Raw genomic sequence first — 23,316 nt, 5'->3', positions numbered from 1 at the left:
CACCCTTGTTCTTGTCTGCTTGTATGAGTGCCCACCTGAGAACAAGAAATCATACTTTTTCTGAATAAGGTTCTCTACATTAAGCCAGTAGCACGGCCTCTGGCAGAAAAGGCAAATTTGGGCTTTCCCCAGCAGCCTTTATTATTATTATCAACTTGCATTCACCCTAAAGGTAACTGGGAAACTAAACCATTGTTTTTTCTTACTTGATATTTCTGGATACTGAACTCGCTTTTGCTGCTTTTTTTTTTTTTTTTTTTTTTCCAGCAGACCTGAAGATCATTCCACAAGGTGAACAACTCACTCACCTATTTGACTTGGCTGCAGGCATGCTTTGTACAGAAATTTCCTCTTCTGAAGAATTCTGATAGAACTCTGGGGAGAAACATCCATCTTACTTGGCATACACCAGAATCACCGAAATCTGTTACTACTAAATTACAATTCATCTGTTACTACTAAATTACAATTAGGATTTCGGAATTACTATTGTTTTCCTGGTTAAATTACTGGATCATACTGGTGTCTTGAAATAAGGCAACACATTTAAACTCTAAGTTTCCATAAACTGTAACTTCACTTCCCCAGCTCCTAGGGGATTTTCACTGGCCCAGACTCAGGAAGAATTTTCATTTGTGGGATCCAAGACTTCAGAGACCAAACATTTCCTGAAGACTTTCTTCTACTTTCTGATTTCCACCTACCTCCTCCCAAAGACATACAAAGAAACTATTTCTGATCAGTGCAGGTGGTCAAGAGTGCCCAGTGGGCCTAAGGTGCAGCGTAAGGGAACATGAATCCAAGATTCTTTCTTGGCATTAGGATACCACTGAGTTGCCCGATGGCTTGAGTATGTTGACCCCTTGCCTTATGGCTAGGATTTTAATTACCCACCTGGAGCTTTCCTGAAAAATTGATTTTGTACAAGGTTTTTACTCATATTCCAGAAACCAACTCTATCATCAAATAGGAGTGACGACGGTTCAGAGTAAAGGCATCCAAGAGGACTTAAATGATCAGATTCTGGCACCAGACGTTTTGAAACTTGCTAGTTCTGCGGCCTCTACCCCATAGCTTGTTAAAACCTGAACTGAGTGGTTAATAGTTTGGGGTTAGAATTCTGGAGCAATTATTAGGAGATGTCCTAGCCTGTTGTAACGACCCCACTCACCCCCAGCTGCCCAGGAGCAGGGAGAGCTGGTAGAGTGGCATTCCCCAGCCCTTTCCCTGCCACTGACCAATCCTGGCTTTAGCATCCCTCCAAAGTTCCCTTGGGGACCTCTCAGGGCACGTTCCCCCGCTTCACAAAATTGCAAACATCTTTGCCCATAATTTCAAAAGTCTTGCCTGGACTAGACTTTCTCTGCTCCTTCAGGGTAGGAACCTTGTTTCCTTTCCGTCCTGGCATCCTTAGTCCCGTCCCCACCCAGGGGCCTGGTTTCTGGCCAGTGGACGCTCTGTTAATATGAACTGGCACCGGTGTTCTGGGTACTGCCAAGACAGCTCCTGGCACTTGTCACCAGTTAGCCCAATTCTCAACACTTTCTTCTTCATCACCGTCATCGATGGTCTCCTCCTGTAGATCATGACCCCCAGTTCAGGAAACAGGACCCCTGTCATGCCTTTCTCCCTCCAGGAGATGCTCTCCTCCGCTCCCCACCCCACTCCCCTCCGCCAAGAGCCCAAAGCTCCTTGTTTTTCTGAGCCTGCGTGCGGCTCCAGACCCCCGGAGTCCGATCCCCGCCTGGGCTTGAGGACGGACCACGCAGAGCGAGGTGGCAGCAGGCAGGGCGTGCGGCCACGGTGCCCAGCTCCCGGGGCTGCCTGCAGGGTGGGGCGGTCCTCGCGGCCTATCCCTCTCCGCTCCTGCCCCATCCCCAAACAGTACACCCCTCCTCCCGCCGGCCCGCTCCCCACCCTCCGCGGCGCCGCCTCCCTCGCCGCCTGCCGGCGCTGGCCCAGAGCCGCCCAGGCAGCCAGCGAGGGAGCGGAGCGCTCTGGGATGGGACTCGGAGGAAGCGGCGAAAGAGGAGACAGCGGCAGCACCTCGGGCTTCTTCCTCGGCTCCCACGAGCGATTCCCGAGGAGAGCCGTGGCTCTCGGAGCGGCGAGGAGGCCAGCGACGAAGACCCGGGAGTCTGCGCCCCTGTCTCGCTTCCCAGGCGCCGGCGGTGGCTGCAGGTGAGCGGGGCGCGCTCTCCCCAGGGCCCTGCCTGGCCCCGCAGCCCCGAGGCGCAGACAGACAGACGGACAGACAGGCAGAGCTTGGGCACCCACGCACGCGGGCGCGCCCAAAGGCCCGCGCCCCGGCCCGTGCGGCCCCGCACGGCCCCTCCCGTCGGACGCCCCCTCCCACCCTGGGCCCCTGGCTCCCGACCCCTCGGGGCAGAGGGCGAGAGGGAGGGCGGCGCTGCGGGACCCCCCGGCCGGGGCCAGTTGGGCCGCCCTGGCCGGGCGAGCTCCGCGAGCTCCCTGAGCCCGGCGCAGCGCGTGGCAACCACCCCGCAGCGCCCCGTGGGGGCGCTGTGCCCCGCCGCGGGGCCGCCCAGACCTGGCCTCCACCGACCCCGGGAAAGGGAGACTTGTTGAGTGGGGATGCGGTATGAGTGCTGTCCAGCTGGCCAGCGGATCGATTCCGACTCCCCGCCTCGGTCGGCTGGTATTTTAATGCCCGTGTCATCTGCATTTTGTTCTTGGTTCTCTAGGACAGCTAAAGCTCCAGCTTCCCTACATTGCGGGGAAAGGAAAGAAAGGGGAGGGCGTTTTGTGGTAGTTGCTAGAAACCCCGAGGGCAGTTTGGAGAGAGAACAGAAAAATGGGGACCCTCTCTCGTTAACGTCTCTTGGACTGGACGCACAGGAAGGTGCACAGGAAGGTAGCTCCTCAGGAACACATACTCCCGCCCGGAACAAACCCAGTTGACCAAGTCCCAAATCGTCATAAATCAGGGAGCTGGGCTGCATCTGCGCCAAGTGCATTTAATTGGTTTCCCGCTGCGGGGGTGGGGGAGGGGCATGGTCAAGACCAGAGACTCTGGGGTTGGCTTGCTTAGGTTCAGACCCCGGCTGTGAGTGAAGCTTACAGGTTGGCAACTTTGGAGTTACCCAACTGCTCTATGCCTCACTTTCTTCATCTGTCCAATGGGGTTGATAATACCTAAAGGGCTGTGAGGATTGAATTCAAGTCCTTAGAACAGTTCCAGGCATTTTAAGATTGGTGATTAGTTCCATCACCTGTCTCTCCAGAAAAGCAAGGCATTCCTACAAGCAGTCACTTCCTCTCCAAATCAGGAAGGTGGGCCCTCTGTGGGTACGTGAGGGTGGCAGATGATCTACATGTGTTTAACTGGAGTTTTCCATTCAGGAGTGCGTCCTACACGGTTCTCCCCGCCTGTTTCTCCCAGCCTCAGAAAACCATATTGCTGTTCCAGGATGGGTTTATGGTCTGGAAAGTTTCCTCTCAGCCCCTGAAGCTTGGTGCCTTAGAACCCCCTGTTGAGAACGCAGGTAGATATCTGTTGGGTCTTCACCTTGTGTCTTCCTATCTGCCCAAACTTTTAGTCCTGCCAGTAGAATTCAGTCAGACCTCTGTGTTGCCAGGCTTCTCTTTCCTACAAATCCGGGGTCCCGGGCTCAGGAGTCCAGGCCCTGGCAAGCTGGAGGCACTGAGGCCTGAGCTCACTGGCTGGAGGTGCCGTACCAGAGTCCACTTCTCAGACACCCTCAGATGGCTGTCATGCTCTAAGCTCTTACCAGCATCACCACATATCTCTGTTTAGCAAGAGGTAGTTGAAATGAGGCCCAAGATTTAAAGCAAAGGAAATAGAAGATTGCTCCTTGAAAGGTAGATAAGGAATAAGAGGATCACTGAAGGTTCTACAGAGAAATCCCACAGTTTTCCTAGAATCAGCTCTGCCTGGGGCGAAGAGGGAGTGCCAGTGTAAACGCTGGCCTGCAGGGTGTTGGGTGTGAGGCTGGCTGGGTGGGAGGTGAGAAGGGACATGCTGGGACTCGGGTGAGCAGCTGCGTTTGAGACCAGCCAAGTGAGCCAGAGCCTCGAATGCTATCCCTGGGACGGGACTGGCTCCCCTCTGGTTTTTAGCATGTGTGTTTAAGAGAGCCCTTTCCTGGGACTCCCTGTCTTTAGGGAGGCTCAGGAGGGCACCCCTGTTTAATGTACATGTGGGAATAAGTCAGGAGGGTCAGAGGAAGAGGGAGGCTGAAGTGCCAAGGAGAGAGTGGAGGCTATCATTGCTGTTGCTAATAAACAGTGCCAGGGAGGCCCTTCCAAGGGACCAGTTGCCGCTTGGAGCTCTAGCTGTGAGGTCATCTTTGAACCCTGCCAGGTGGCTCATTAGACAGCCACCACTGCCTTACCTGGTAGGACCCTGAAAGGGACTCAGAGAGAAAGGCAGGGCTGGGCTCCATCCCAGAGGCCTCAGCTGTTATCAGTAATTGGTGGTAATGATGCTGACAGTGATGAGAGGTTGTGGGAGTACGACCCTGATCTTGGCACCTGAGGGACCTGGGTTCCAGTCTCAGCCCTGCCACTCATTACCTGCAAGGATCTTGGAACGTTACTTTGACTCCCTGCCTCCGTTTTCTCATCTGTAAATGGGAATAGAATTGTTGGGAGAATTAAATTAGTTAACACACATGAAGCGCTTAGTATAATGCCTAGCTCGGAGTACGTGCTCAATATTTATTAACTATACTTACTGTTATTATTATCTGAGCCTCAGTTATACCATCCGTCAAATGGGGATGATACGATCTATGTCATAGTGTTGTTATAAGGGTTACATGAGAAAATTACTGTGAATTAATCTGCCAGTGCTCGGAGTGAGCTGATTGAAAATAAGATCTTTACCGAACTGTCTGCATGTAAAGTCAGTGGCTGAGCAGGTGGGCTAGCTAACATTTTTCGAAAGTTCTTTTTAGAGTATCGTCAGGGAAAACTTTACTGTTGGAGACCCTGGCTCCATCCCCATTGGAATAGCCCACTGCTATTTTAGGTTATTGTACTAGTTTCTTATTGCTGCTGTAACAAATGACTGCAAACTTAGTGCTTAAAACAACACAAACTTATTGTCCTTCAGTTCTGGAGGTCAAAAGTCTGAAATAGGTCTCACTGGGCTAACATCAAGGTGTCGACAAGCTATGTTCCTTCTGGAGTCTCTAGGGGGAAAGCTGTTCCCTTGCCTTTTCTGGCTTCTGAAAGGTGCCCATGTTTCTTGTCTCTTGGTCTTTTCCATCTGCGAAGCATAGCAGCTTCCAGTTCTTCTCTCCCTTCCCCCTTCTCCCCGCTTCCTCTCTCTTTTATAAAGACCCTTGTGATTATGTTGGACCCACTTGAATGATCCAGGCTAATTTCTCCTTCTCAATATCCTTAGCTTAATCACATCTGCAAAGTCCCTTTTTCCACAAAGGTAACATATTCACAGATTCTGGGATGATTAGGTCATAGACATCTTTGGGGGCATTATGCTGCCTAATAAACAGTTATTATTAGAGAAAATGATGTAAAGCAAAGGATTTTTTTTAAAGGTTTATTTATTATTTCTTTATTTCTTTATTTTTGGCTGCGTCGGGTCTTAGTTGCGGCACGCGGGATCTTCATTGAGGCGTGCGGGATCTTTCCTTGTGGGTGCAGGCTTCTCTCTAGTTGTGGCATGTGGGTTTTCTCTCTCTAGTGGTGGCACGCAGGCTGCAGGGTGCGTGGGCTCTGTAGTTGAGGCAAGTGGGCTCTGTAGTTGTGGCACACGAGCTCAGTAGTTGTGGCACGTGGGCTTATTTGCCCCGCAGCATGTGGGATCTTAGTTCCCTGACCAGGGATCGAACCTGCGTCCTCTGCATTGGAAGGCGGATTATTTACCACTGGACCACCAGGGAAATCCCAATCAAAGGATGTTATCTCACGTCTGTTGAGGGCTTATCCTTGCACCTTCCCAGTTAGGTGAATTTGTTTTCACTTGTCTTAAAGATGAGAAGCTTAACACCACAGGGGTCAAGACTATGGGTCAAATCTTTTGTGAGCCCTGGGTTGCTTCAAACTCAGTTCTGAAGTTGCTACTTTCACAGTTTCTCCCTTTCTTTGACAAACCCTCAACTTTTAACACTAGCCCCTCAGAATGGTCTCCTTTTCCCCATCAACAGTGTTTGCTGATTTTTTCTAGCTCCTTCTCCTTCTCCATTTCCATTGAAATACAAAGAATGCCCCCATCCCCAAGATCTCCTCTAATAAAATTACCACCTCTCTGAAATTTCCAGACAGTGTCTGTATTAGTTTCCCACTGCTGCTGTAATAAGTTACCACAAACTTAGTGACATAAAACAAGTTTATTGGAAGCAACCTATACATCCATCCACAGATGAATGGATAAAGAAGATGTGGTATATATGTACAATGGAATATTACCTAGCTATAAAAAAGAATGACATAATGCCATTTTCAGCATCATGGATAGACCTAGATATTATCATATTAAGTCAGGCAGAGAAAGACAAATATCATATGATATCACTTACATGTGGAATCTCAAAATATGATACAAATGAACTGATTTACAAAACAGAAATATACTCACAGACAGAAGATAAACTTATGGTTGCCAAAGGGGATAGTGGGTGAGGGGGGAGAGATAAATTAGGAGTTTGGGGTTAACATATACACACTACTAAATATAAAATAGGTAGACAACAAGGACCTACGGTGTCGCACAGGGAGCTATACTCGATATTTTGTAATAATCTATAATGGAAAAGAATCTGAAAGAGAGTATATATATTATATATAATATATATATGTATAACTGAATCACTTTGCTATGCACTGGAAAGTAACACAACATTGTAAACTATACTTCAGTTTTTAAAAAGTTTATTATGTTTCTGGAAGTCAAAAGTCTGAAATGGTTCTTACTGGGTGAATTGTTCCTTCTGGAGGCTTTAGGGGAGAATCCATTTCCTTGCCTTTTTCAGCTTCTAGAATCTTCCCTCATTGCTTGGCTTGTCGCCTCCTTCCATCTTCAAAGCCAGCAATGTCAGGCTGAGTCCTTCTCATGCTGCCTCACTCTTCTGTTTTTAAGGACCCTGGTGATTGCGCTGGGCTCACCTGGATAATTCAGGATGCTCTCACTATTTTTTTCCATTTTTTAATTGAAGTATAGTCGATGTAGGGTATCTCCCTATTTTTAAAGTCAGCTGATTAGCAACTGTAATTCCCCTTTGCTGTGTAACGTAACATATCCACAGATTCTGGGGATTAGGACATGGACATCTTTGGAGGGACGTTATTTTGCCCACCCCAGGGCTTGAGAAGGAGTTCCAGGTCAGGACCAGCTGCGCACCCTCATTAACACCTCTTCCAGAACGTGCACAAAAGCCCTCTCAAGAGAGAACACCCATTAGCCTCTCTCTAAAATCTCTGCTGCAGCTCACATCTCTCCCTGAATCCCTTTGTCCATGGCATGATCAGAGAGCAAGGGTGGCAGGAGTAGTACTGCACACTTCACTTGTTAAGTAAATTTTTAATCAAAAGAACATATAAAAAGATGCACAAACCATAAGGGAACAGTACAATGGCTCTTTTGCAAAATGAACACTCTCATGTGACCATCTCCCAGATCGGCACCCCAGAAGCCCCGCTTTGTGCCCACAATTACCCAATTAATTATCAGCTCCCCCTGAAGGTAACTGCTCTTCTAACTTAGTTTGCCTGTTTTTTAAGTAAACTTTTTACTGAAGCATACGTATAGAAAGGTGCACAAATCTGGATTCTTTTCCATGAACCTGCAGTCAGCATACTGAGTAATCAGCAGAACATTCCCAGTACCCCACAATCCCCCCCCACGCCTCCTTCTGTGCACTGACACCTCGAGTGTAACCACTATCCCGATTCCTAGGATTGCAGATTCCTTCTGTCCATTTTTGAATTTAGTTTTGTTCAATATTATGTTTGTAAGTTTATGATGATTTTGCACCAAGCGGTAATTCACTCATTTCTGTGGTTGTATAATAGCCCATTATATGACTGCACCACAGTGTATCTGTTCTCTTGTTAAGGTTGTTTCCATTCACAGTTCAATTTGAAAGGGAGTGATTCCCTCCCTGTATCTTCGTTGTCCTAAACTCAATCCAACCAGCGGCGAGTAAGAGACGTTGTATGGAGCTACCGGGCTGGAATGGAGGGTTAAGTGTGTGTGTGTGTGTGTGTGTGCGTGTGTGTGTGTGTGTGTGTGTGTGTGTGTGTGTGTGTTGGTGGAATGGATGGGGGTGTTTCTGAGGTTAGCATTGTAAGACAGGGCCAGATTATGGGACTTTGAGTGCTAAACTAAGGAATCTGGATTTTTTTCTCAACCACTGCGCCACCAGGGAAGCCCAGGAATCTGGATTTTACCGGCTTGGTATGTAGAAGTCGCTGATAGTTTTTGAGCAGGCGCATGATAGTATGTTGGGAAGATTGAATTCAGCTGGTGCCAGATGGCGTCAATAGGAGAGACTTAGAAACAGTCAATTAATTAGGATTATGATCAACTCTAAGTTATACAAAAAACAGTAATGACAGTGACCTGAAGAAGGAAGTTTATTTCTGTCTAGAAGCCTGGAGGCAGCATGTCCAAAGTGAGCATGGGGTCGGGGGCCCACAGTTTTGTGCCCTGTCACTTTTACCATGCAGCATGACTTCCATTTTCATGGTGCCTCGTGGTTCAAAATGACTGGTGGGTTTCCAGCCAGGATGTGCTCATTCCAGCCAGCAGGAAGGAAAAAGCAAGGCGGTCATTCCCCCACCCCTCCTTTAAGGACCACTTCTCTGAAGTTGTACTCGCCACATCCACTTCCATCCCCCTGACCCCCATGTAGTCACCTGATAGGGAAGAAGGGAAGACTGGGCATCTTGGTCTTTATTCCAGCCCCATTATGTGTCCAGTTAAAAAGTGAGGGTTCTATTACTAAAGAAGGAGGGGAGGATATTGGGGGGCAACCAGCAGTGTCTGCCAGGACCTTTGTAGTCTCTCCAGTATGAATAAGGGGCAAGCCTAGGTATGGATGGAAGAGGGAGAAGGCATGCGAGACCTCACGTGGTAGAACATGGTGCTTGATTGAATGGAAGGGAGGAAAGATAAGGTAGGAATGACCATATATTCCAAAATATGAAGTGAGGGTTTTTTTTTCCCCAGAAAATGATTCCTTGGAAAAGAGGAAATTGCTGTATATGTGAGTCCTTGCAAAGTCTCTCAAAGTATGTGGAACTCTTTGAAATGTGTTGAACAAAGTACTATTGGGGGAAGACACGTTAGCTTGAAATGTCCTCAGTCAGTGTGCTAATTTTGAATACATGTAGAAGTCAATGACCAAAACAGTAAAAGAAAAATCAACTCAAATTTAGTCATTATTCCTCTGGGCACAGTTTCGCAATTGCAAGGGCTGGATGACACTGGATATGATACCTTAAGAGCAGCACAGTGAATGAGTAAGTTGCAGAGATGGTGAATTTATGCCTCCAGGACATATTAAAAAACCCAACAACTGTCCTCATGTTACATAAGTGGGAACTGGTGGTCTGAGATAAAATTTCCAGTGACAGCATCATATATAGATTCAGAAAGTGCTGTATCTCAGACAACCTAGAAGTAAAGATGTCAGAAAACAAAAAAAATCTTTAGCGTTGATGAAATACTGATGTTAGTTAGAGAGGCAAGCATTTGAAAACTGTTTTATGACATGAAAGAGAGAAAACACTGTTTTCTGAAACATTTTTAATGAATAAAGCATTATTTCTAAGTGAATATATATTTTGTAATTTCAAATGTTTTGAATATGCATGTATGACTAAATGGATACTTTAATTATTATAACTAAATATTTGATATTTCATCTATATCATTTAAAAATTATATATTCAAGGCCAAGAAATCTGGGGCAGAGGCTCCTTCCATCATAGGAGAGAGCCATTGGGGTTGCCTGCATTAAGGCAAACAGAGTATGTAGACGAAGACTTGGGCTCGGCCTTGGCAGTTGTCAGGTGCAGAACTAGGGCCAATTTGATTCAACATTTATTGATCTTTTGTTGATCAATAAATCTGTTTATTCAACATTTACCTATTTTATAAAACTTTAGTTATGAAATTCAGCATCTAGCACATGGGTGTGATTTCAAGGAACAGTTCAGAGTCTAGGCAGGGAGACAGATATGGAAACAAGAAAAAGAAACACAGTGCTAGGGAATTCCCTGGTAGTCCAGTGGCTAGGACTCCGTGCTTTCACTGCGGTGGCGTGGGTTCGATCCCTGGTCAGGGAACTAAGATCCCACAAGCTGCGCAGCGCGGCCAAAAAACAAAAACAAACAAACAAAAACCCAGTGCTAGAGCAGACAAGAAACCCGTTGTCAGGGGTGCGTAGAAAAGTCAATCCTTGCTGGGAAAATCGGAGAACATTTTAGAGGGCGGGTGACATATGACTTGAGCCTTTAGGAATGAATGCGTTTTTGAATAATACAGAAGGTAGACCAGGCCAAGGGACCAGCATGGATGAAGGCACCCAGCTAGGACAAGAATCTGAATTCTTTTGGCACTGGTAGAGGGGCTGGGGTACACGTGGGACTGCCATGGTTGTAGGGCGAGCAGTGGTCTGTCATGGAGGGCCTTGAACATGAATGTTACGTAGTAAGGCCATAGGTGGGTTCTGAGCACGGAAGGGGCAGGACCCAAGGCAGGAAGAGCAGTTCCAAAGCTTCTGGAGAAGTCTGGGTGAGAAATAGAGAGACTGGAGCATTGCTGCAGTGGCGGGAGCCGTCAGGAGGGCTGGAGCAGGGGCGGGAAAGCCAGGGCTTGTCCACCCATGAATGTGATGGTGACGCAAGGGACACATGGAAGCTGAGGCCGAGTTTCCAGTCCGGTTACCGGAGCAGATGGAGTTACCTTGACCATGAAAGGACTTGAGTCTGTACCTGGAAAGGCTGGGCTGGCAAGCAGGCCTTGACCACTGGGTGAAAGTCACAGAAAGCCAATGTCAGGTCAACATCTAAATGTCAACATCTAAATGGAGGTTGGGCTCCATTTGCCGGCCCTGTGGGAGCTGGGGATTCTGGTCTGAGGTGGGAGACAGGAAGGAAGGCCTCTGGGGCTGCTGCGGCCCCAGCCCTGTGTGACTGGTTCTCATTGAACACAGAGTAGTTCGTATGCAAACTTGGTGTGCCAATGGAGTGGCCTTTGAGGGACAAAACTCTTGAATATGATGTCTAAGAACTTTCAGAATTGGAGAGGGGACTCAAAATCTCTTTTTTAGCAAGTAGGCTGGCCGCCTGAGAAGTGGCGGGGGTAGAATCTTGGCTTTGTCACTTAACTAGCTTTGAGACCTTGGAGAGTGTCTTTCTATCTGTGGCCGCCGGTGTTCCTCCCATGAAATTGGGACCTCGTCCACCTCACAGAATGACTGTAGGACCAAATGAGATAACAATATACAAGCGCCCAGCTCACTGCCTGGCCCATAGTAGGCACTTAGAAAATATTAATGCTTTAGCTCCTTTGTCTTCTTGTGCAGGGGCAGGAAGAGGGTGTCATGCCCATCTTCCTCAGGGGAGCAGCGTTGTCCTGGGCCCCTGTCCTGAGCCTGTGGTCTGGTTTAGGCTGAGGAACGCTGCTTCCAGACCACGCCTCTCCTTTCATGGCTGACTAGTTAAAGCTCAGAGAGTTAAATCACCTAACCGAGGTCTCAGCGTGTTGTGACAGAGCCAGGCCTCTCCTCTCAAGGCCCACGTTACATACTGTTGGCTCTGATGGGATGCTACACATCTGTCGATTTACTTGAAACAGCAATGCTTAGAACAATCTCCTTCTCTCTCTCTGCCCCACCCTCTTGGTAAAGCTAAATGAAAAGACTCATTGTCTCATGGAGAGGAGAAAAATTGCTAGAACAAAAGTCAAAGCTGTTTAATTGTTTTAAAAATATTCTTTCCATGCCCCCAAATGCTTCATGGAATCTGTTCTGATTGAATTAACCTCTATTTCTCAGCACAACAATGCTTCTCATATGTGAAAGGAACTGTTTCTCAAACATCATTTTGTTTTCCAGTTGGAACTGGATCTGGCTCCTGTTCTTCAAATGCTAGCAGCTGTAAATGCCTCCCTGAGAAACAGTGATTAATGTGGGCTACGTGTACTGACTTATTTTTTCTTGTTTCACTGCCATTGCATTTTTTCTAAAAAAGCCTGTCTTGTCTGATATGAATATTGCCATGCTGGTTTTATGTTGACTTGTATACAGTATCCTTTTCCCCATTCTTTTAGTTTCTATTAAACAGCTTTTTTGAAGTCCAACTTAAAACAATAAAATTCATCATTTTTAAGTGTATAATTTGATGGGTTCTGACAAATGTATAGAGCCATGTAACCTCCACCATAATCACGATGTGAACATTTCTGCCACCCCTGAAATTTCCCTCCTGCCCCTTTGTAGCTGACCTTCTTTTCCCATCCCACCCCCTGGAACCATTGATCTTTCTGTCACAGAGTTTTGCCCTTTGTTGAATGTCATATAAATAGAATTGCTCAGTATGTATTCTTTTTGTGTCTGGCAGCTTTCACTCAACCTAATTATTTTGAGATTCACCCATTACATCATTCCTTTAACTGCCGAGTAGTAGTCCATTGTATGGATGTACCACAATTTATTTATCTGTCTGTTAATATATGGACATTTGCATTGTTCCCAGTTTTCAGCTTTTACAAAGAAAGCTTCTGTGAGCATCTGAGTATAAGTCTTTGTGTGGGTGTGTTTTTATATCTTCTGGGTAAATATCTAGGTTGCTGGTTTGCCCAGTTTGCCCAGGACTGAGTTTTCTGGGATGAAGAACTTTCAGTGCAAAAACACAGGCAATTCTAGGCAAACCAGACCAGTTGGTCACCCTGTGCTGTCTCATTTGGGAAGTGTATGTTTAACTGAATGAGAAACTGCTAAATTGTTTCCCTAAGTGGCTACACCATTTTGCATTCTTACCAGCAATGTATTAGGATTCCAGTTTTCCACATCTTCGCCAACACTTGGTTATATCAGTCTTTTTAATTTTTGTTATTCTAGTGGATTTGTCATGGAATGTCATTGTGATTTTTCTTTTTTTTTTTTTTGTGGTACACTGGCCTCTCACTGTTGTGGCCTCTCCTGTTGCGGAGCACAGGCTCCGGACGCGCAGGCTCAGCGGCCATGGCTCACGGGCCCAGCCGCTCCACGGCATGTGGGATCTTCCCGGACTGGGGCACGAACCTGTGTCCCCTGCATCAGCAGGCGGACTCTCAACCACTGCGCCACCAGGGAAGCCCCATTGTGATTTTTAATTTGCATTTTTCTAATGACTAAGAATGTTGAACATCTTCTCATACGTTTATTTGTTATCTGAATGTCTTCTTTGGCAATATGAGTGTTCAAATATTTTGCACATTTTCAAGTAGGTTGTTTGTCTTTGTGTTGAGTTATAAGAGCTTATGTCTGGAGATAAATGATATATCAGATAATGTTTTGTAAATCTTTTCTACCAGACTGTGACTTGCTGTGCCATTGCATTTTTTGAAAAAAGAACATTTGGGCTTCCCTGGTGGCGCAGTGGTTGAGAGTCCGCCTGCCGATGCAGGGGACACGGGTTCATGCCCCGGTCTGGGAAGATCCCACATGCCGCGGAGCGGCAGGGCCCGTGAGCCAGGGCCGCTGAGCCTGCGCGTCCGGAGCCTGTGCTCCGCAATGGGAGAGGCCACAACAGTGAGACGCCCGCATACCGCAAACATAAAAAAAATTTAAAAAAGAAAAAACAAAAGAAAAAAAAAGAACATTTAAGAAAAATATTTTATTGAAGTACAGTTGATTTACAATGTTGTGTTAATTTATACTGTACACAAAGTGATTCAGTTATACATATACATACATTCTTTTTCATATTCTTTTCCATTATGGTTTATCACAGGGTATTGTATATAGTTCCCGTGCTATAGTAGGACCTTGTTGTTTATCCATTCTATATATAATAGTTTACATCTGCTAATTCCAAACTCCCAATCCATCCCTCCTCTCCCTCGGTAACCACAAGTCTATTCTCCATGTCTGTGAGTCTGTTTCTGTTTTGTAGATAAGTTCATTTGTGTCATATCTTAAATTCCACATATAAGTGGTATCATATGGTATTTGTCTTTCTCTTTCTGACTTACTTCACTTAGTATGATAATCTCTAGGTCCATCCATGTTGCTGCAAGTGGCATTATTTCATTCTGAAAAAGAGAGTTTTAAATACTTTTCGATACTGACATGTATTTTTAAATTATGGATTTGTGTGTCATTGTTTTATCAGAGTAGTCATAAGTAAGCATCAAAGTTAATATAAGGTACATTAAATGGCTCAGTATGACAAAAATTAGCAGTGTGTACTTTATATTAATTGGTTTGATTGCAGAATGATGATAATAATAATAAGTAGCTATCGCTTCTTGAGCACTTACTATGTGTCAGGCAGTGTTCTATGTGCTTTACATATATATGAGCTGATATAATTCATGCAACGACCAGGTTTCTTCATTATCCCCAGTTTAAAGATGAGGAAACTGAGGCGGAGAGAGGGAAAGTAACCTTCTCAGGGTTAGACAGCTAGAAGTGTTTATTTCTATTTTTAACTCCCTATCCCTCACCTATCTTCAGGGCCTTTTGGTTGGCCATGGTAACTTGAAAATGCAAACACTTCTTGAAACCCACAGTAAACCCAAGCCACATCAAGTGGTATTTGTTTTTTGAAAATGATAATTATCCACCATATCATGCTCTAAATGTTTGGATTTAATTGCAGATGTGTCAGGATGGACGTGCGCCTTCAGAGCATGTTGTATACATTTTAAAACAAATAAACGTGGACTTTGGATTTGCTCAGATGGGAGGAAGGAGAACATCATTAAGATAATAAATCACATATAAGTGACATAACACACTTAGACTGTCACATAAAATGTGATAAATACCAAGGAAACTTGACAGTAAACAGTAGGTTTAAGATCAGAGAAAGAGGCAAAATCTTTTTTCTTCCTTTTCTAGAAGGGAATCTCACAGATTAAGCTATGAATAGGGAACAGTCCAATTAGTAAAGAGTTTAATTTGTTTATAAGGGGTGGGCAGTAGTTATCTGTAATGAACTAGCAATGCTCTGGAGCTTCACCCCTTTATCAGCTGCATACCCTTGGGCAAATTATTGAACTTCTCTAGTTACTGTAAGAATTAAATGACTTAATAAATTTAAAGCACTTGGCCCAGTGCCTGGCACATAGTAAGTGCTGAATAAACATCTGCTATTCTTAATAGAATTTTAATGCATAGTGAAAAGTGAGCTAGCTCAACACAGCAAGTGTGAAAAACTGTGGACTTTGAAGGTCGACAGACCTGGGTTCATCTACAGGTCAATTCCTGAAAGCAGTTTGCTGAGCAAACAGTTCACTGAATTATTGAGTATTACTTTTTCATGTTTTAGGAAGTGGTCCCTGCCCCTGCCCTGCCCTGTTTCCACTTCTGGTGGTGAAACAGCTATGGCCTTTCATGAATTGCCTTACGGGGACTTGACTTGCAGCTAATCAAGTTTTCTCTCATTGGTGAATTGGCAAATTAGCCTCTTACCCTGGGTTTGAATCCTTACTTTGCTACTTACTTTAGCTGGGTGACCTAGGTCAACTTACTAAACTTCTCTGAGCCTCAGTTTCCCCATCTCTAAAAAGCAGAAATAGGGCTTCCCTGGTGGCACAGTGGTTGAGAGTCTGCCTGCCGATGCAGGGGACACGGGTTCGTGCCCCGGTCCGGGAAGATCCCACATGCTGCGGAGCGGCTGGGCCCGTGAACCATGGCCGCTGAGCCTGCGCGTCCGGAGCCTGTGCTCCGCAACGGGAGAGGCCACGACAGTGAGAGGCCCGCGTACCGCAAAAAAATAAATAAAATAAAAAGCAGAAATAATAATTCTGATTTATGTAAGATAGGTCTGAAGAGTGAATGAAATCAACTGGGTGAAATTGCCAAGCACAGGATGAGGATTTAGTAAAGACTTTACAGGCAGATGATCTTCCTTAAATGTTGTTCCTCCTTAAATACTCCCTCCTCCTCACTAATTTGTATAAAGTAATAAATTGCTATGACACCCACTATAATGATAGAAACGAGAAGAAAAATACGTTTAACCTAGTCCCAGGATATTGCCTTCTCCATGAGGGTTTGCTAGGCAGAATAGGCAATATCATTCACCATGTGGAAAGTACCTTTCTCATCCCATGTGAAGCACTGAGATTGGCCATCCTGGGAAACCCTGGATCTGACCATGTCGCTTCCCTGCTCAGAATCTTTCCTCCAGAGCCTTCACACCAGCTACTCTCCAGGACCAGTACAGAGAACGGGTAAAGACTGGTCAAGAGTGTGCTACTCTGGTTGAAACTCCCTCACCCCTGTGGATATCTGAAACTCAACTCAAGAGTCAAAATTCTTTCTGCATCCGAGAGCTTTGTGCTCAACAGTGCGTTTGATCCTATTCTTCTCTGGTCCCCTGACGCGGTTGCTTGTTTGCTTGTCCTCGCCTCCCCATGTGTGCCAGGCACTACCCTGAATGCTTTCGTTACGTGGATTAAGTCACCCAATTAACCATATTCCCACATGGCATGAGGAGGTTAAGCAGATTGCCCAAGGTCACACACAGTTAGCAAGTGTCAGAGCCAGGACACTTCAAAGCCAGGCGGTCTGGTGCCAGGGTCCAAGCCCTTAAAAACACTGCACCGCGTTCCCTCTTAATAGATGTGTGTGGAAGGCAGGGAGGCTAGGAGGCTAAGTCATGCTATCTTATGCAACTGTATATGTATTCCTTGGGAAACATATATATTAATTTGTACCATCCACTATTATTCGACTAAGAAAATATTGTTACTTGGAATCCTCAGGTGTAGTTTTTCCTTTTTCAAATCCAAGATATAGAATGTGACTATGAATAATTGATAATGAACTTGATTGAAAAGAAACTTCAGGGTAGAGATTTTTCCCCCCAAGTTTTCCATTCAGTCTTATAGTGACAAAAAATTCAACTATGTACGCCCTGCTCAGAGTATCCAAGAACCTACCAGTGGGTCTGAGGGTCATACACACAAATGGAATTTTCAGTACAAGTGGCCTGTCTGATCTGGGGAAAGGCAGGCGGTGAGTCTGCAGCACCTAGCATTCAGGGAGACCCAGAAACCTCGCCCCGCCCTCTTCTCCCATTGTGTTTGTCACAGCCTTTTCCCTCTTTCTCTTCTTGAAGATGCAAAAGATGCTGGTGGGCTGCTTTCTGCTGATCCTCGGACAGGTCCTCCTCCTACCCGCTGAGGCCAGGGAGTGGCCTCCTTCCAGGTCCATCTCCAGAGGGAGACATGCTCGGACCCACCCTCAGACGGCCCTCCTGGGTGAGTGACGGGGCTCCACCTACAGAAGTAGGAAGAGGTGGTCGAGGGTGGACCTCCAGACCAGGGGATGGGTGTCCGTCGGGGCAGCTCTCCCAGCCCTGGGTCCCGTGTCGGGCGTGCTGGGGGAGAGGGCATCTCATTGGCAATGAGTGCGTCCTGAGTTGAGAATGTGTTCGTACACGGGTTTTCAAATGAAATTAAACCTCTTCTATTGGGCTTCCCTGGCGGCGTAGTGGTTGGGAGTCCGCCTGCCGATGCAGGGGACACGGGTTCGTGCCCCGGTCCGGGAGTACAGCCTTTTCCCTCTTTCTCTTCTTGAAGATGCAAAAGATGCTGGTGGGCTGCTTTCTGCTGATCCTCGGACAGGTCCTCCTCCTACCCGCTGAGGCCAGGGAGTGGCCTCCTTCCAGGTCCATCTCCAGAGGGAGACATGCTCGGACCCACCCTCAGACGGCCCTCCTGGGTGAGTGACGGGGCTCCACCTACAGAAGTAGGAAGAGGTGGTCGAGGGTGGACCTCCAGACCAGGGGATGGGTGTCCGTCGGGGCAGCTCTCCCAGCCCTGGGTCCCGTGTCGGGCGTGCTGGGGGAGAGGGCATCTCATTGGCAATGAGTGCGTCCTGAGTTGAGAATGTGTTCGTACACGGGTTTTCAAATGAAATTAAACCTCTTCTATTGCAAAGCTTTTCAGTGAATCCGAAGCTCATGACTTGTCTCCAATAAGCAACGGCACTGAGTTTTTATCTGAAAAAGTCCTGGTTGGACTTACCTGGACAAGGGTGTTATGAGAATTTTTTATTGGATTTGTCTGGCTAATCTGTGTTAATAATGCTTCCCTGTCTGGCAGAATGAGAAGTAGAGCAGGCGGGTTTGGGGAAGGTGCGAGCCGGCACAAAAGAGAGGTGGAATCAAGATATTAGAAATGGAAAATGTTAGAGAATCTGTTAGGCTCACCCAGTGAACGTGTTTTCTTCAGGTGAATTCTTTTCTTTCTCCAAGAGGAAGGAAAGGTCCTGAAAACACACAGAATATAGATGTATGGGCCTGGTTCTAAACATGGGCTCTGGAAAGCCTAGGATGTGGGGGGTTAGCAGGAAGGCTGGCCAGTGGAAGGATGGTGGGTTTTGGCATAGACCTGAGTTCATAGACCTGGCTCTGGTACTGACCAAGTGTGTACACTTGGGCAACATGACCTCTCCGAGGTTCAGTCTCCTCATCCATAAAATGGGAATGTTAATGCTGACCTTGGAATACTTTTGTGAGGAGAAAGCAAGGTAATTAATATATGTAAATTATAGTTATGCAGTGAATGAAAGCTTTACCACAACCATCATTCCATGAAGTTGTTCTCCAAAACTGTGTTTTATATTTGTACTCCCTAAAATCTCACCCCCTGTGAAGGCCACTGAGAAAACTGCCCAGTGCCTGGTCGCTTCAGCATCCGAAATGACAGTTAGAGACCAGAGGAACCAAAAGCTCTGTTTTGAGAGGTCAGAATCTTTACGGTGTTAACCTAAACAATGACTCCATGATGCTGGGCCCTCCATGTCTTTAGTCTCTTGAGAATCTGTTTCCATAGTGACATAAACATAGGACTTCTGCAAATGTGGAAAGGACTGGGGGATATTTAGTACGCTGATTAAAGGGTTTTTTTTTTTTTTTTTTTTTTGCGGTACGCGGGCCTCTCACTGTTGTGGCCTCTCCCGTTGCGGAGCACAGGCTCTGGACGCGCAGGCTCAGCGGTCATGGCTCACGGGCCCAGCCGCTCCGCGGCATGTGGGATCCTCCTGGACCGGGGCACAAACCCGTGTCCCCTGCATCGGCAGGCGGACTCTCAACCACTGTGCCACCAGGGAAGCCCTAAAGGGTTTTTTTAAAAACAAATTTCAAGATGATAAACATATACCATCATATGGTAAACATATCTATCTATCTATCATCTATCTATGTATCTATCTATCATCTATGTATGTATGTATCTATCTATCTATCTATCATCTATCTCTCTATCTAGAAAGACAGAGGTGGTAGAGATGTGTAGGCGTGTGTGTGGGAGAGAGAGAGAGAGCTGGAAACGCCTGATTCCTAGATCAGCAGCAGTTCTCTATCTAGAAAGACAGAGGTGGTAGAGATGTGTAGGCGTGTGTGTGGGAGAGAGAGAGAGAGAGAGAGAGAGCTGGAAATGCCTGATTCCTAGATCAGCAGCAGCGATTACACAGTTGGGTTTCTGATGGGGATGCTTTCGGAATGAGCCTCTACACTCTTAGCCAGAAAAGCATACTCCTCTTGGTGTCAAATATCTCTGCCCCCATGCCGTCCCCACCCGCTGCCTCTCTCTCTCTCTCTTCTCTCCCCACCTCCGACACATACTTGTACACACACATGCATACAAACACACACACTCACACACTCTCATACCCCCTCCCCCCGCCACGGGGCGTCCCCTAGTTGTCAGCATTCACTGCCCTCTCTTCACCCTGAGCTCATGCTCTGAAGTAGAAACCCCTTGTCTTCGGAGGTAAAAGATCCTGTTTTGCTAAGGGCATCCATCCCACGTCCAGTATCCTCCCCCTCCCATTTTCTCATTTTGTAGGAGAATGTGTCAGGGACAAAGAGGGGGATGGGATATGGCACATCGCTGCCCACCAGGGGATGGCGTAGCCGCTCCCTGACATGCTGGAGGGCTGCTGGACTTGGGAACATGGTGAGTGAGTGAGAATCGTGAAACCAAAGGCAAACACCGCAACTCTGGCCTGGATCCTCTAGTGCCATCTGCTTTTGGTCTACCTTTGACAGCGAACAGAGATGGAGAAGCTATGCTTGTTGTGGTCCTTGCCGTGGTCACTTTTTTTGTGGCAAATCATTTTGGCTGTATTTGTGATATCCACTGCATGGTGTATTTCCCCAGTTACTTGCTTGCATGGGGTGTCTCTGAAAGTTTAACAGAGTAGAAGCAGAATTCTTTCTTAGGTTAATTTTTCGTTTGAATTTTCTGATTTTTAAAAAAATATTTATATTTATGTCTAAATTCAAGTCAGAGGCCCAGTAACAACTTGATCCAGTTAAAAAAAAATAATGCAGATATTTGCCTGCCCTCCTATGAATGTTTGCACGTTGCTCGGGCGGTAGCCTGTGATGTGTGTCCACATGGGCTTCCCTTCTACTTCATTCATTCATCTGGACTTTCTGCTTTGTGCCAGACATGAGGGGGTTAAAGAACAACCGCCATCAGGAAGCACTTGTGCAGTGGGGGAGACAGACATGTAAAAAGGTCATTAATTTGGTGGAGTTGGTGTGCAATGGTAGAGGCATAGCTAAGTGACAGCTCCACTCTGCCTGCTGTAGGCTCAGTATGAGAAGATGGTCTCAGGACCCTTGTACACTCAAAAATTATTGAGGATACCAAAGAGCTTTTATTTTTGTGGGTTAAGTCTACTGAGGTTTACTGGATCAGAGATTGAAATGGAGAACTTTAAAAACTATTAATTAGGGGCTTCCCTGGTGGTGCAGTGGTTGAGAGTCCGCCTGCCGATGCAGGGGTCACGGGTTCGTGCCCCGGTCCGGGAAGATCCCACATGCTGCGGAGCGGCTGGGCCCCGTTGAGCCATGGCCGCTGAGCCTGCGGGTCCAGAGCATGTGCTCTGCAACGGGAGAGGCCACGACAGTGAGAGGCTCGTGTACCGCAAAAAAAAAAAAACACAAAAAAACAAAAACAAAAAAAACCCTATTAATTAATTAATTTAAAAATAACAATAAAAAAAAATAACAATAATAAACCCATAACCTAACCATAATGTAAGTAAAAATATTTGTATAATAATATTTTCTAAATAAAAAAATTGTGAGAAGAATGGCAGGATTTTACATTTTTGCAAATCTGTTCAGTGTCTGGCTTAATTAAAGACAGCTGGATTCTCATTTCTCATCCATTCAGTCTGTCATGAAATATTGTTTTGGTTGGGTTACATGAAGAAACTATGGCCTCACACAGACATGTAGTCAGAAAAAGAAGACTTTTTTAATAGCCTTTTCATGTGATTATGGATATTCTCCGATAGGACACCGAAACTTGACAAATGGTAGTTCCTTAAAGGTTAACTGCAATGTGGGATCTAAAACCACATCAATAAACATTTCGAACGATGATCACACATAAGAGAGAGTATAAAACGCAAACATTAGTACTGTTACAAAAATAGTTTTGATCTCATGGACCCTGTGAAGGGGGTCCCCAAACCACACTTCGTAAATGGCTGGTTTCGGGAAGCATTCCTAGGGAAAGTTGAGGCCACGTGGAGCTGGGGGAGGAGCTGGCAGGAGAGGGGTGAGGATGGAGCAGAGAGGCGGGACCTGGTGAAGCCATCGGGGCCACCCTGTCTGTCAGGCAGGTGGTCTGAGCTGGGGACAAGCCCAGAGGAGTTGGGAACCAGCTCACTTAGGACCTCAGGGGCTCTGACGAAAAGTCTGGGCTTCATGCTGGAGGGGTGGGAGCCCCTGGAGGACTCTCAGCTGACAACAGTGGCGATCACTGCTGACTCCTTTTCTACCCCCTACTGTGCCATCTGGACTGCCTAAGCCTTCCAGGGCTGGGGCAAAGGGCAGGGAGAGCCTGCAGTCCCAGGCCACCAGGAAAACCAGTGAGCACATTCTCCAACTCAAAGTCCCTTCAAGGCAACTATGCCGGCTGGTGGAGTCGGAGCCGCAGGGTGTGCTGTACGCAGAGCCTAAGCTCATGGAAGCCTTCAGGTTCTTCCCTCTGCACCCATCCTGCATCATTGGCACCCGTCCCCTCCCAGACTCTTCCCTAAGTTCCCCTCAAGGTGGTGCTAACTGGAAGTCCTGTTGCTTGCCATCCTTAACTGCTGCCTGCTTTGCTTGTGCACATTTTTCTCTTTACTGTATCACAGTCATATGGGGGTGGACCTGTCGCCAGGGCAACCAGTGGGGGCATATCAGCCTTTTTGGAAACCTTCACCCTCCTTGCCCAAACTCCCACGGTATTGGTGACTCCCCTCACTCCTGGAATGAGAGCACACACTCAAACTGTCTGCGCTTCAGCCCGCTGGCTCCCCTGTTTCATCTGTCTTTTACCAAGTCTTGTTGACATGTGCTTTCTTTTCTAAATTTACCAGCCTATCTCATTTTATTTCTACTTCCTCTCCCTATAATAGATTCCCCTTTTGGATCAATAGCACTCACGAAGAATTCATGTTTTTTTTTTTAATATTAAAAAAATTAAATTTGAAAGGAGGATGACCCCATAGTGTGTTCAGGGGATGGTGGGAGCTGACACTCCCTCCCCCGACACACTCTGCTAGGAAAAATTCCAGAGGTGTGCGAGGGCGGAGGTCACAGGATTTAGTGAAATTTCTTCATAGCAGTTAATTTACTACTTAAAAATAAAGCTAATAAAGCTAATCTAAGAACTCACTTTATACAGCCCCAAATTCTGTTCCTTGGAAACCACAGTACATTAGGAGGCATTTATTTTCAGTTCTGCATACATCTCTAGTTAAACCTGACATCAAAACATGGGTAAAAATGCAAAAATGTGTTTTGTATGAGGAGCTGAAACCGCCTAAATTAGCAATGTGGCTGAAGGAGTTGGCTGGCATAAGCGTAAGAATGTCCTGCTCTGTATTGCCAATGGAGGTTTTCGCCTAGGTTGATAATTATTAACATTTTCAAGCATTGGCTGACAGTAAATGAATTTCCACATCCTGAAACAATCCTCCTAATTGACATTTGTTGGCACCCTCAGTGAAGGAGGAAAAGCAGATGCCAGAAGCCATCTGAGCTTCTGGTTTCTGGAAGGACAGACCCATTGAGGCCACCGGTCTTACATGCCCTGAAGCCACTTTGTCACGGATACAACTTTTGTCTCCT

At 46.4% G+C, this 23,316-nt stretch overlaps 2 protein-coding genes across 4 annotated transcripts in view; both read left to right on the top strand.

Annotated features, from left to right (window-relative positions):
• Positions 1-1,585: 1,585 nt before the first annotated feature.
• LOC112407318 (uncharacterized) lies at positions 1,586-17,439 on the top strand. Its single transcript, XM_024756576.1, has 3 exons — positions 1,586-1,775; positions 1,886-2,181; positions 17,290-17,439. The coding sequence occupies exons 1-3, from the start codon at positions 1,586-1,588 to the stop codon at positions 17,437-17,439; spliced, it is 636 nt and encodes a 211-aa protein (XP_024612344.1).
• Positions 17,440-17,752: 313 nt separating this feature from the next.
• MATN2 (matrilin 2) overlaps positions 17,753-23,316 on the top strand; it is a 138,713-nt gene continuing 133,149 nt past the window's right edge. For all 3 annotated transcript variants that reach the window (XM_024756584.1, XM_024756583.1, XM_024756581.1), the window contains exon 1: positions 17,753-17,894. In XM_024756584.1, coding sequence (XP_024612352.1) covers positions 17,753-17,894 — 142 coding nt within the window. The remainder of the gene's footprint in view (positions 17,895-23,316) is intronic.

The sequence above is a fragment of the Neophocaena asiaeorientalis genome, unplaced genomic scaffold (assembly GCF_003031525.2).
Source record: "Neophocaena asiaeorientalis asiaeorientalis breed wild unplaced genomic scaffold, Neophocaena_asiaeorientalis_V1.1 scaffold29, whole genome shotgun sequence".
NCBI classification, from domain to species: Eukaryota; Metazoa; Chordata; class Mammalia; order Artiodactyla; family Phocoenidae; genus Neophocaena; species Neophocaena asiaeorientalis.
The sequence above is the reverse complement of the archived record's forward strand: the minus strand, read 5'-3'. Positions and strand labels throughout refer to the sequence as shown.

Excerpts from the sequence above, each read along its gene's own strand:
- LOC112407318 (XM_024756576.1), top strand. The coding sequence starts at position 1,586 with ATGACCCCCAGTTCAGGAAACAGGACCCCTGTCATGCCTTTCTCCCTC. Across the intron at positions 1,776-1,885 it reads GACGGACCACGCAGAGCGAG|TACACCCCTCCTCCCGCCGG; the intron begins GTGGCAGCAGGC and ends ATCCCCAAACAG. Across the intron at positions 2,182-17,289 it reads GGCGCCGGCGGTGGCTGCAG|ATGCAAAAGATGCTGGTGGG; the intron begins GTGAGCGGGGCG and ends CTCTTCTTGAAG.